General features: G+C 34.6%; 3 protein-coding genes across 3 annotated transcripts in view; all 3 read left to right on the forward strand.

Moving 5' to 3' along the window:
* The window catches only part of LOC107574992 (myelin-associated glycoprotein-like), a 14,310-nt gene extending 13,309 nt beyond the window's left edge, over positions 1-1,001 (forward strand). Inside the window, exon 11 of the mRNA XM_016261410.1 lies at positions 984-1,001. Coding sequence (XP_016116896.1) covers positions 984-1,001 — 18 coding nt within the window. The remainder of the gene's footprint in view (positions 1-983) is intronic.
* Positions 1,002-1,008: 7 nt separating this feature from the next.
* On the forward strand, positions 1,009-6,051 carry LOC107574993 (sialic acid-binding Ig-like lectin 7). The gene is made up of 7 exons (XM_016261411.1): positions 1,009-1,054; positions 2,401-2,769; positions 3,071-3,388; positions 3,469-3,747; positions 4,023-4,125; positions 5,601-5,619; positions 6,040-6,051. Exons 1-7 carry the CDS (start codon positions 1,009-1,011, stop codon positions 6,049-6,051), a joined length of 1,146 nt encoding a protein of 381 aa, XP_016116897.1.
* Positions 6,052-8,366: 2,315 nt separating this feature from the next.
* Positions 8,367-13,034, forward strand: LOC107574994 (sialic acid-binding Ig-like lectin 7). The gene is made up of 8 exons (XM_016261412.1): positions 8,367-8,370; positions 8,444-8,506; positions 9,440-9,808; positions 10,106-10,423; positions 10,504-10,806; positions 11,536-11,590; positions 12,406-12,475; positions 12,693-13,034. The coding sequence occupies exons 1-8, from the start codon at positions 8,367-8,369 to the stop codon at positions 13,032-13,034; spliced, it is 1,524 nt and encodes a 507-aa protein (XP_016116898.1).
* Positions 13,035-14,622: the final 1,588 nt, after the last annotated feature.

A 14,622-nucleotide genomic window follows, 5' to 3' on the forward strand; every position in this document is an offset into this window, starting at 1 on the left:
CTATAAAGAGAAATGTCACATCTCTTTAGCATTTTCACGTATATTGTAAACATATTTAAAAATCAGTTTGAATCCCATTTGACGAAGGGAGCAGTTTCCCCAAGAGAGACTCATGGGTAAGCCAAATATAATCTGTAAATAAAAAATGATACATTTTGTGTAAAAATTTGTGTAAATCATGAGCTCACAGGCTTTTCGGACATACAGCATGGTGCAGATAAAAGTGATTTACCCAGTTATAGTGATTTCCAATGTAAATACATGTAGCTACAAAAAAGTGCACTGTATTAAATTATGAATTTAAATGTTATTTCAATAATTGATGATACATAAAAAAAACTAAATATACCATTTAAAATGAACACAAAAAGTATTTTGAGAAGTATTTTGCTAATGTGATGTGTTCTACTTCATGTTTACTCTGCTGGGTTTTCTTCACTTGTGAGGAACTGACTTCGCAGCCACTAAAAAAACACTCTGAACCAGGTTGGTCTAACAAAAATAAACATGAAAGGACATGAAATAGAAAACTTCCGCAGAGCTAACATGCTACAAGAAATCTTCCAGCACTAATTCAAACCTGTCAATATTTTCTATCATTCCACAACAGAAAGAAGGGGAGTTCTGTACATAAAACACTACAAAACGCTGAAAGTTTGTTATAAATGCTAAAAATGCTAAAAGTTCATGACTGTACAAGTGATTAAAGAAACGCTTACTCATTTACAAGTTAAACATGCAAGTTGATGCTGACACAGGAAGTTCAGTCAGTATATTGTGTTTGTGATTCACACACTTCCACTCAGTCTCAAATCAGCAGCAGTTCAGACTGTTTTCTCGTTCCTGGTAAGTCTTAAATTCTTCTTTTTCTTTAGATGTTTCATTGTTGGAAACTTTTGTTTCTATCAATTTGCATTATCTGTGGGGCTTAATATGTGATTATATGTGAATATTTGCAAATGCAAATGTGTTTTTCCCCACAGGGACTGAGCATCTGTTAATGAAGAGATGGACACTGCAGAGAAAAGCATTCTTTTCTGTTTTATCTTACAAGGTTTGATCTTCTTCTTCTTCTTCTTCTTCTTCTTCTTCTTCTTCTTCTTCTTCTTCTTCTTCTTCTTCTTCTTCTTCTTCTTCCTCCTCCTCCTCCTCGTAAAGTGTGACCTGTTCAGTGTGACTGAGAATGTAAATTAACTAGTTTAAGTGCTAAGCTACATTTAGTCTACATACATGAAACTATACTGAAACTTTTAGTTCAGATAGAGACTGATACACAAAATGTTTTCTGAAGTTTGGGATCTCATTCAATATACACGATTTTACAGTTATTATTAAATACATTAATAGTACATTTGAGGTAAATTGCACTGTTGCTGTTGTTGTTCACCCCTTATAAAATGATGCTTTAATGCAATTAAATGTAAGATAAAAAAAAACATTAATTTTGTTTATAACAGATCATTAATGTGTTGGTGTGTCTGAATGCTTCAGTGTTTATTTCTGCTTGTGTTTGAATGCTTTTCATCGTGTCTGTTGTACTGTAGCTGTTTGCTGTAGAGATTTCAACATCAGTCTGCCGCAGAAGATCGAAGCTCTCAGTGGATCCTGTGTGATCATAAAGTGCAGATTTGAGATTGAGGAAAAATATGACAAAGACCTCACTGAGAGAGCTACAGGACAGTGGCTCAAAGGCGGGACTGATGTGAACAAAAATCTAGTGTTTAACTCAAGCACATCAAGCCATAACTCCTTAATGAAAGGGAACATAACTGGAAAATTAAAAGACAAGAACTGTACCACTGTTTTTCATGACCTCAGATCAAATCACCCTCTTCTTCTTCTTCTTCTTCTTCTTCCTCTTCTTCTTCTTCTTCTTCTTCTTCCTCTTCTTCTTCTTCTTCTTCTTCTTCCTCTTCTTCTTCTTCTTCTTCTTCTTCCTCTTCTTCTTCTTCTTCTTCTTCTTCTTCTTCTTCTTCTTCTTCTTCTTCTTCCTCCTCCTCCTCCTCGTAAAGTGTGACCTGTTCAGTGTGACTGAGAATGTAAATTAACTAGTTTAAGTGCTAAGCTACATTTAGTCTACATACATGAAACTATACTGAAACTTTTAGTTCAGATAGAGACTGATACACAAAATGTTTTCTGAAGTTTGGGATCTCATTCAATATACACGATTTTACAGTTATTATTAAATACATTAATAGTACATTTGAGGTAAATTGCACTGTTGCTGTTGTTGTTCACCCCTTATAAAATGATGCTTTAATGCAATTAAATGTAAGATAAAAAAAAAAACATTAATTTTGTTTATAACAGATCATAAATGTGTTGGTGTGTCTGAATGCTTCAGTGTTTATTTCTGCTTGTGTTTGAATGCTTTTCATCGTGTGTGTTGTACTGTAGCTGTTTGCTGTAGAGATTTCAACATCAGTCTGCCGCAGAAGATCGAAGCTCTCAATGGATCCTGTGTGATCATAAAGTGCAGATTTGAGATTCAGGATCAATATGACAAAGACCTCACTGAGAGAGCTACAGGACAGTGGTTCAAGAACGGGACTGATATGAACAAAAATCTAGTGTTTAACTCAAGCACATCAAGCCATAACTCCTTAATGAAAGGGAACATAACTGGAAAATTGAAAGACAAGAACTGTACCACTGTTTTTCATGACCTCAGATCAAATCACATTGGTCAATATTACTTCATGATTGAGGGTGAAGGTGGACTGAAATGGACCTATACAAAAACAAGTGTTTCAATTCATGTGATCGGTGAGTGACTTCATGACTGGAAAATATTATAAACTGTAAATTGTTCTAGTACAAGACAATCAAATCTCTTTCACAATCACTATCTGAAATGACAATTTTATGACAGTAGTCTGAAAGACGACAACATTTCAATCCATGCCAGAGTTTCCATGATCAATATAGACTTTAAAAAATATTTTTTTTATCTTATTTGAGGGGAAAAACAAAAAACAAAACATTGTGGCGATGACAGTCTTCGACCAAAATGCTACTTTATAATCAGCAAATTCATATATACAACATAAATGTGTGTGTATTTCAGACTCTCCCCCCAAACCCACAGTGCAGCTGTACGTGGAGCAGAAGGAGGTGCAGGATCAGGAGGAGGTGTTGGAGGGGAGCTCTGTGAGTCTGCGCTGCTCTGCTGAGACTCTCTGCTCCTCTCCTCCACCAACTCTCACATGGAGCTCCACTCCCAGAATCCCCCTCAGTGAGAGCAGCAGACTAGAGGAGCTCATCTCTGATCTGAACTTCACTGCTACTCACCGTCAGCACAGAGTCACTTTCACCTGCACTATAACCTACCAGCTACAGGACGAGAACAAAACAGCACAGGACAGCATCACATTACATGTTCAGTGTAAGATTTTTGTGGCATCAGTTCTTTTCTCCTCCATAAAATGTCCATGTATCACATCATTCTCTCTTTCTCTTTTTCAGATGCACCTAAAATCTCTCCATCCTCCAGCTGTGCCAGAACTGATGTAACTGTGTGTTTCTGTGAGGCTGATGGGAATCCCTCTCCTGAACTGGAGTGGCATCTGTCTGGACGTCCTGTCACTAACTCTTCAAACACGTTCATCAGTGAAGAGCGATTGAGCAGCACAGGCTTGAGGAGCTCCATCACTCTTCATCAGTCTCTCACACACACATCCAATCTGCAGTGTGCCAGCAGAAACACTCATGGCACTGCAAGTCAACTATTTCAACTGTCTTCATCTGTTGCATGTGAGTTTCAGATAAGATTCATCCAGTATAAGATAAACTGAACATCTGTTAATGTCAGTCTGTAAATGAAAGACTTGTAAATTGTTCATTCATCAGCTGAGTGACAGTCATTGACTTCAATGGGAATGCAAAGCTAATCTCTTACTTTTCAGATTGTTCCTCTTTCCTTGCCATTATTGTTATTTTGTTGTTTAAAGATTATGATGGGACTTACTTGCACTTGTTTGACTGAATCAGTGAATCATCAGTTGTTTTCCAAACACTCATTTATTCTTCATTAGGTTTGAATCATCTCTCTGTGCTGATTGGAGTTGTTGTTGTGGCTTTGGTGGTCATGATGATGTGTGCCATTATATATACATGTGTACGGTAGGTGCATGACACGCAATAACTATTTATAATGGTTTAAAGCAAAATAACAATTGTTACTAAATGACTAAAAAGAACATAATTATCACAGAATAAGTTTAGCATATTACGTTGACTTGGTGTATTTTATTGTGTATTGACATACTGTATATTCCCAATAAAAGTGATGTGCACAACTATAGCAAGATAAATATTTATACAAAGCCGGATTTCATATGGAAAAAAGTTTAGGACTCATCAGAAATGTGTTGGTGTGTCTGAATGCTTCAGTATTTATTTCTGCTTGCGTTTGCCAGCAACAACACTCATGGCAATGCAAGTCAACTCTTTCAGCTGCCTTCATCTGTTGCATGTGAGTTTCAGATATGATTCTTCCAGTATAAGATAAAGTTTAACATCTGTTAATGTCAGTCTGTTAATGAAACACGTGTAAATTGTTCATTCATCAGCTGAGTGACAGTCACTGACTTCAATGGGAATGCTAATCTAATCTCTTACTTTTCAGATTGTTCCTCTTTCCTTGCCATTATTGTTATTTTGTTGTTTAAAGATTATGATGGGACTTACTTGCACTTGTTTTACTGAATCAGTGAATCATCAGTTGTAGCAACACTCATTTATTCTTCATTAGGTTTGAATCATCTCTCTGTGCTGATTGGAGTTGTTGTTGTGGCTTTGGTGGTCATGATGATGTGTGCCATTATATATACATGTGTACGGTAGGTGCATGACACGTAATAACTATTTATAATGGTTTAAAGTAAAATAACAATTGTTACTATAGTGACTAAAAAGAACATAATTATCACAGAATAAGTTTAGCATATTACGTTGACTTTGTGTATTTTATTGTGTATTGACATACTGTATATTCCCAATAAAAGGGATGTACACAACTATAGCAAGATAAATATTTATACAAAGCCGGATTTCATATAGCACCTATTGTGAAATGTCATCAGTGTGAACAGAAAACAAACTTCTTGGAACTCTAAAGGCTAATACACAAAGTCTAAAGCTAAAATACCAGAGTCTGTGTCCATCATACACTACTTGATTTTCTGTGAAATTTACAAACTGCTACTGACTGGGACCACCCAAATCTGCAGACTACTGACCTTTGGCAACTAGCATCGACTCGTTCAGATGGCAAATCAGCACAAAGTCAATACCTATAAAAACCAAGAACATGCTTTAATCTCATACAGTGGCCCCAAAAAACACTTGGACACTAAAAATGTATGAATATTCTAGCATTAGTTGTCGAACCAAGTCACATTTATTACTAGGACTAGCATGCCTTTCAAGTCCAAGAAGACTTGCCAAACATTAGTTGGTGTGATGAACAAATCTGTGGTTAATCTGTTTGCAAAATAAATAAATAATAATAATAACTTTGACAAGGTTGTTGCAAAAATATGTAATATTTATTAATATACCTATTTTTCTTAACTTCTATATCTTTTTCCCCCCAGATTGTCCTCTAAGCAAAAGGTGAGTCTTTTATTTCATAGTGGATATAGTAAGGCAGCAATGAAGGTGTCATGTCAGTCTTATGCACACCCCTTCAAGTAAAGTGTTACCGTGTATTCCAGCCTTCTCGCAAAGTCAATACCTATAAAAACCAAGAACATGCTTCTCATACAGTGGCCCCAAAAAGCACTTGGACACTAAAAATGTATGAATATTCTAGCATTAGTTGTCGAACCAAGTCACATTTATTACTAGGACTAGCATGCCTTTCAAGTCCAAGAAGACTTGCCAAACATTAGTTGGTGTGATGAACAAATCTGTGGTTAATCTGTTTGCAAAATAAATAAATAATAATAATAACTTTGACAAGGTTGTTGCAAAAATATGTAATATTTATTAATATACCTATTTTTCTTAACTTCTATATCTTTTTCCCCCCAGATTGTCCTCTAAGCAAAAGGTGAGTCTTTTATTTCATAGTGGATATAGTAAGGCAGCATGATGATGATGATGGTGTTGAAGAGTGTTTCTGTTTTCAGGCTCAGAATGAAGCAGGAGGCACATACGCATCTCTTCGGCTCTCTGCTCCACCCTCTGAATATGAGACTTTGAACATTAAGAGAGATGACACACAATAAACAACAAACACACATCTGATCTCCTCCTTTGTCTTCTTCAGTCAGCTGTACTTTCAAGATTTCTATAATACATATATTTCCACATGAAAGATTCATAAAAACAAAACATTTCACGAGTATCCTATGTCTTAACACGTTGTACAAGCATGAAGACCAAGAAATACTGGCAGCAATTTATGACTGTAATTACTTTGCAAATTTGATTATATATATACTTTTTTTTTTGAGTGGATTTAAAAAACTTTTTGTATGTTCATGCATTCTAGTTATTGTTTAATATAATATAACTGTTTTATGGACTGTTATGTAAACTGATAACAAACACTTTTTTTTTCTTCGCCTTCTAAAATAATTTAAAATACATTTTAAATGCTTATTTTCCATTTAAAAACTCATACTGTTTGTTTTTTGCTTTCTGCTGTTAAAGATGATAACCATAAATAAATTTAGCTGTTGCTATAAAGAGAAATGTCACATCTCTTTAGCAGTTTCACGTATATTCTAAACATATTTAAAAATCAGTTTGAATCCCATTTGACGAAGAGAGCAGTTTCCCCAAGAGAGACTCATGGGTAAGCCAAATATAATCTGTAAATAAAAAATGCTAAATTTAGTATAAAATTACTGTAAATCATGAGCTCACAGGCTTTTCGGACATACAGCATGGTGCAGATAAAAGTGATTTACCCAGTTATAGTGATTTCCAATGTAAATACATGTAGCTACAAAAAAGTGCACTGTATTAAATTATGAATTTAAATGTTATTTTAATAATTGATGATACATAAAAAAACTAAATATACCATTTAAAATGAACACAAAAAGTATTTTGAGAAGTATTTTGCTAATGTGATGTGTTCTACTTCATGTTTTGTATCCTATGTCTTAACACGTTGTACAAGCATGAAGACCAAGAAATACTGGCAGCAATTTATGAATGTAATTACTTTGCAAATTTCATTTTATATATATATATATATTATTATTTTTTTGAGTGGATTTAAAAAACTTTTTGTATGTGCATGCATTCTAGTTATTGTTTAATATAATATAACTGTTTTATGGACTGTTATGTAAACTGATAACAAACACTTTTTTTTTCTTCGCCTTCTAAAATAATTTAAAATACATTTTAAATGCTTATTTTCCATTTAAAAACTCATACTGTTTGTTTTTTGCTTTCTGCTGTTAAAGATGATAACCATAAATAAATTTAGCTGTTGCTATAAAGAGAAATGTCACATCTCTTTAGCAGTTTCACGTATATTCTAAACATATTTAAAAATCAGTTTGAATCCCATTTGACGAAGAGAGCAGTTTCCCCAAGAGAGACCCATGGGTAAGCCAAATATAATCTGTAAATAAAAAATTATACATTTTGTGTAAAATTTGTGTAAATCATGAGCTCACAGGCTTTTCGGACATACAGCATGGTGCAGATAAAAGTGATTTACCCAGTTATAGTGATTTCCAATGTAAATACATGTAGCTACAAAAAAGTGCACTGTATTAAATTATGAATTTAAATGTTATTTCAATAATTGATGATACATAAAAAAAACTAAATATACCATTTAAAATGAACACAAAAAGTATTTTGAGAAGTATTTTGCTAATGTGATGTGTTCTACTTCATGTTTACTTGTGCACTTGTGAGGAACTGACTTCGCAGCCACTAAAAAACACTCTGAACCAGGTTGGTCTAACAAAAATAAAGCAGAACATATAGAAGTAGAACATGAACACATACTTTTCAGGACATGAAAAACTTCCGCAGAGCTGACGTGCTACAAGAAATCTTCCAGCACTAATTCAACCCTGTCAATCTTTTCTATCATTCCACAACAGAAAGAAGGGGAGTTCTCTACATAAACCACTACAAAACACTGAAAGTTTGTTATAAATGCTAAAAATGTATAAAAAGTTCATGAATGTACAAGTGATTAAAGAAAAACGTACTCATTTACAAGTTAAACATGCAAGTTGATGCTGACACAGGAAGTTCAGTCAGTATGTTGCTATAAAGAGAAATGTCACATCTCTTTAGCATTTTCACGTATATTCTAAACATATCTAAAAATCAGTTTGAATCCCATTTGACGAAGAGAGCAGTTTCCCCAAGAGAGACCCATGGGTAAGCCAAATATAATCTGTAAATAAAAAATTATACATTTTGTGTAAAATTTGTGTAAATCATGAGCTCACAGGCTTTTCGGACATACAGCATGGTGCAGATAAAAGTGATTTACCCAGTTATAGTGATTTCCAATGTAAATACATGTAGCTACAAAAAAGTGCACTGTATTAAATTATGAATTTAAATGTTATTTTAATAATTGATGATACATAAAAAAACTAAATATACCATTTAAAATGAACACAAAAAGTATTTTGAGAAGTATTTTGCTAATGTGATGTGTTCTACTTCATGTTTACTTGTGCACTTGTGAGGAACTGACTTCGCAGCCACTAAAAAACACTCTGAACCAGGTTGGTCTAACAAAAATAAAGCAGAACATATAGAAGTAGAACATGAACACATACTTTTCAGGACATGAAAAACTTCCGCAGAGCTGACGTGCTACAAGAAATCTTCCAGCACTAATTCAACCCTGTCAATCTCTTCTTCTTCTTCTTCTTCTTCTTCTTCTTCTTCTTCTTCTTCTTCTTCTTCTTCTTCTTCTTCTTCTTCTTCTTCTTCTTCTTCTTCTTCTTCTTCTTCTTCTTCTTCTTCTTCTTCTTCTTCTTCTTCTTCTTCTTCTTCTTCTTCTTCTTCTTCTTCTTCTTCTTCTTCTTCTTCTAGTAAAGTGTGACCTGTTCAGTGGGACTGAGAATGTAAATTAACTCGATTAACTAGTTTAAGTGCTAAGCTACATTTAGTCTACATACATGAAACTATACTGACACTTTTAATTCAGATAGAGACTGATACACAAAATGTTTTCTGAAGTTTGGGATCTCATTCAATATACACGATTTTACAGTTATTATTAAATACATTAATAGTACATTTGAGGTAAATTGCACTGTTGCTGTTGTTGTTCACCCCTTATAAAATGATGCTTTAATGCAATTAAATGTAAGATAAAAAAAAACATTAATTTTGTTTATAACAGATCATTAATGTGTTGGTGTGTCTGAATGCTTCAGTGTTTATTTCTGCTTGTGTTTGAATGCTTTTCATCGTGTCTGTTGTACTGTAGCTGTTTGCTGTAGAGATTTCAACATCAGTCTGCCGCAGAAGATCGAAGCTCTCAGTGGATCCTGTGTGATCATAAAGTGCAGATTTGAGATTGAGGAAAAATATGACAAAGACCTCACTGAGAGAGCTACAGGACAGTGGTTAAAGAACGGGACTGATGTGAACAAAAATCTAGTGTTTAACTCAAGCACATCAAGCCATAACTCCTTAATGAAAGGGAACATAACTGGAAAATTAAAAGACAAGAACTGTACCACTGTTTTTCATGACCTCAGATCAAATCACGTTGGTCAATATTACTTCAGGATTGAGGGTGAAGGTGGACTGAAATGGACCTACACAAAAACAAGTGTTTCAATTCATGTGATCGGTGAGTGACTTCATGACTGGAAAATATTATAAACTGTAAATTGTTCTAGTACAAGACAATCAAATCTCTTTCACAATCACTATCTGAAATGACAATTTTATGACAGTAGTCTAAAAGACAACAACATTTCAATCCATGCCAGAGTTTCCATGATCAATATAGACATTTTTTATTTTTTAGTTATCTTATTTGAGGGGGAAAAAAAACAAAACATTGTGGCGATGACAGTCTTCGACCAAAACGTTACTTTATAATCAGCAAATTCATATATATAACATAAATGTGTGTGTATTTCAGACTCTCCCCCCAAACCCACAGTGCAGCTGTATGTGGAGCAGAAGCAGGTGCAGGATCAGGAGGAGGTGTTGGAGGGGAGCTCTGTGAGTCTGCGCTGCTCTGCTGAGACTTTCTGCTCCTCTCCTCCACCAACTCTCACATGGAGCTCCACTCCCAGAATCCCCCTCAGTGAGAGCAGCAGACTAGAGGAGCTCATCTCTGATCTGAACTTCACTGCTACTCACCGTCAGCCCAGAGTCACTTTCACCTGCACTATAACCTACCAGCTACAGGACGAGAACAAAACAGCACAGCACAGCATCACATTACATGTTCAGTGTAAGATTTTTGTGCCATCGGTTCTTTCCTCCTCCATAAGATGTCCATGTATCACATCATTCTCTCTTTCTCTTTTTCAGATGCTGCTAAAATCTCTCCATCCTCCAGCTGTACCAGGACTAATATAACTGTGTGTTTCTGTGAGGCTGATGGGAATCCCTCTCCTGAACTGGAGTGGCATCTGTCTGGACGTCCTGTCACTAACTCTTCAAACACGTTCATCAGTGAAGAGCGATTGAGCAGCACAGTCTTGAGGAGCTCCATCACTCTTCATCAGTCTCTCACACACACATCCACTCTGCAGTGTGCCAGCAGAAACACTCATGGCAATGCAAGTCAACTCTTTCAACTGCCTTCATCTGTTGCACGTGAGTTTCAGTTCTGTGATTCATCCAATAGAAGAACATCTGTCAATTTATGAATGAATAGGAAGGCATCAAGGCACATCCGAATCCAATGTTAGCTTCACTTACTGTCTCCTGAGATGCCTTCATCTGATCAATTTTTAAAGGCAGCATAGATGTATCCTGTTTCACTGCCATACTATATGACATGCGAGCTAAAAAATAAAAATGGCTCCTGAAAGTGGTTCTAGTTAGTGGTCTGTTTAAATGTAAAATATTAAGGTTTTCAACCAACTGCTCCCAGGTAAAAAAGAAATACATTTAGTTGTACTAATATCGATGCACTTATATTTTTATTATGCTGAACTAAGTGCATAATAAATGTGTTATTTTGGAACAACTTTAAATATGTTCAGTGCTCTTTTTCTCAATTTTAAGCTAATTGCAGTATATTTTAATATATTTCGATTTTAATATATTTTAATATATTTAGATTTGTTAAAATGGAACAGGTCAGCAGCCTAAGATTTGGGAAGCAAATGTTAACATAAGTAGGAATGCTAATGCTAATCTCTTTTTTTATTCTCATTCCCCTGCCATCATTGTTATTTTGATGTGTACGATATAAATAATGTATACGTGTATGTTTAAGATTACGCTTTAACTCTCTAGCACTTGCTTAATTGAATCAGTGAATCATCAGTGGTTTACCAAACACTCATTCATTTATTTTTTTAGGTTTGAATCTTTTCTCTGTGCCGATTGGAGTTGTTGTGGGTTTGGTGGTCGTGTTGTTGTGCACCATTACATATATCTGTGTACGGTAGGTGCAAGATACATATGAGGTATCAAGAATGATGCATAATAGAAGAGCACTGTGAAACCAGTAAGAAAAACAGATTCAACATATTTGATCTGATGATTTCTTTGTACATCTTTTGCACATTTATAAATGTATATTTGTCAAGGGAATAAAAGAGGTTTATTCTAGTCACTGTACATGTTTTTGAAAAATCGGTAGATACAAAATTAGTATAATATAATGAACCATTAAGTCACATCTAAAAATGTATCAGTGTTGTTGCAGTACTAACATACTTTTAAACCAAGTGGAATTAAATTTAAGAAAGTATAATAGTATAGTACAATATTGTAAAGTATAATAGTACAAGCTTGTTCATATTTAATATAATAGTACAAGCAGTTTTACAAATTTATGTTTTACAAATAGAGGCTTGCATGGTTTTATACTATAGATATACTTTTCAAATTGAATACAAAGTATTTGACACACCATGTGGTTGTCATGTGTTACTGTGATGAACATAGCTGTGTTTTCTCTTCTACTGTACATTTTTATGAACTTAAGGGGAACCAACTTCACATTCACACCACTAATAACCACCTTGACCCCATTTAGTGTCGTTGCAAAAAAAATGAGAAGTTAGATCTGAGAAACCCTTCAGTGAACAGTTTGTAGATGCCAGTTGTTTTGATCATTTGTATCTAATGCAATGATATTCGTATGACTTAAATTCCAATCTTGTCTGATTTATTGATTTTGCTAACTGTGAAGCTCATTTAGAATATAAATTATTTTTCACATTGGACTCATGCTTTTTTGTTTGTTTGATTTAGAAAAGAAAATGGGAAACGTTCACAGACTACACAAGAAGGCGCTAAGAGAAGTGGTCAAAATGACAATGAAGTGAGTTACAACAGACACACGAAAACCCACAAATCCTGAATTCATACACTTTCAGAAAAATGTAAAGTACATAAATACACTTTTAAAAAAACGAAACAAAACAATGAAACTAGTACACAATAGTACACAACTAGTACACTGCTAAACAATTTAAACAGACACACCCGAGCTTTCCAGCACTGATTTTATCCTGTCAATCCTTTAGGTCGTTCCACAGGAGAATCAAGACGACCCTGTTTGTGTCATGATGTCACCTCCTGGAGCCACCACAGCAAACCAAGAATCCATCATTTATTCCTCCATTGACTTCACAAACTTTAAACCACGAGAGGTCGGGAGCGTCTCCTCACATCATGCTGACTACAGTATGGTCCAGTATTGTTCTGGAGGGCTGGCAAAGACTGAGAGCTCAATGGCAGAGTCTTCAAGAGCAAGAGAAGCACAGGTGATTGTGAGTGCAGATGTGCTTACTAAACAAACAGAGTCAAAGCAATCAGAGGAAGAGCTGTTTGCAGACTCCTCTGAGCTTTATGCAAAGGTTAAACGTCGTAACCCATAACTTGAGTCTTTGCCATCCCTCTATTCGTTTTTTACGTTTCTTAAACAAAAGAAAATGTTAACATTTAGCCTCGTTATTGCTGACGCATCACATAGCTTTAGAGGTTACTGATGGGTTGTGAAATGTGTTGGTTAAAAAAACAATCAAACAAAATGATGACTGTTAGAGGCGGTGGAGAGCACAAGGATAAAAAGTGCACTATAAAAACGTGGAGTAGTTCTTACACTTAACTAATTTGGTTTGCATTTACTGTATTTAAGTTTTTGTTGTGTATTATATCAATATTTTTCCATTCTTTGAAATGAAGATGTTTTGGTATTATTTGAAATGTCTTGGGGTTGCCATGAAAATTAGAATGTGATACGCGGAATGGAATGAGTAATAGCACTTCTGAATTAATGATTAATAAGATTTTCATTTGGCCCTTTTGAGGCTAAACTTGTGGCAACAAAGAATCTAAGGATTGTTAATAGCAACCTGTGTGTGTGTAGCAACCATATGTTTATGTTTTATTTTCTTTCAGTTTTGTTCATTTATTTGTTAATAATTATGCAATCATTTCATCTTTAAATGTATGTTTTTCAAGGGGGAAAAAAAACTTGTATTAGAAGAGGTGCATTTAAGTCATTGTATTTGTTTTTGAATAATTAAGAGTTATGGATTAAAATTAATCATGTAACAGGCCCTTAGGTCACATGTAAAAATGTATGAATGTTGTTGGACTATAAAACAAACTTTCAGATCAAGTGGCATTTATGTTTTACAGATATATTTATCAAACTGAACAAAAAGTATGCAGTTTTCATGTGTTGCTGTGATGAACAAAGCTGTGCCTACTCTTTTACTGTACATTAATGTGAACCTGACGAGAACCAACTTTACATTCACAACACTAATAACCACCTTGACATCATTTGGTTATAAGTCATTGCAAAGAATAGTGAAGTTAGATCTGAGTAACCCTTAAGCATAGCTAGTTTTTTAAATGCCACTTGTTTTGATTATTTGTATCTAATGCAATGATATTCATATGTGTGTCTTAAATGTCAATCCTGTCTGATTTGGTTTTGCCAGCTGTGGAAACTCATTCAGGAAATTAAAATTAATTGTATTATAATTAAATTAGTATTAGTAGTAGTATTTATTCATTTATTTTTTTCTTTCTTTTAAGAAAAGAGAATGGGAAAATTCCAGATTACACAATGTTATGGGAAAATGTCATTTTCCATTTTGATTTGGTATAATAACATTGGTATAATGAGCTTGTGCTGTGAATGCGAAACAGGAATTAAATATCTGCTTTGAAACATACACAAGATTATTCAATAAACTATGCTCTTTTTCAAGTGTCACTTTGTCTCCTGATTCTTGCTATTTCACGACTCCTCTGTCTTCCTCTTTGGCTGATAGAGGACAGTTTTGGATACCAGACAAAATGAATTGCTAACTGGTTTTGGGTATCAAACAGAAAATGGTTATCACGGTCAGGAAAGATGAAATGACTGATTGGTTCAGATTCATCTTGGGCCACTGATGTGGTGAGAACGAAGTTGAAACCCCTCTCTGCTGGTGTCTTCCGCTCACCGGA

This window comes from Sinocyclocheilus grahami, unplaced genomic scaffold, assembly GCF_001515645.1.
Source record: "Sinocyclocheilus grahami isolate Dianchi unplaced genomic scaffold, SAMN03320097.WGS_v1.1 scaffold2428.1, whole genome shotgun sequence".
NCBI lineage: Eukaryota > Metazoa > Chordata > Actinopteri > Cypriniformes > Cyprinidae > Sinocyclocheilus > Sinocyclocheilus grahami.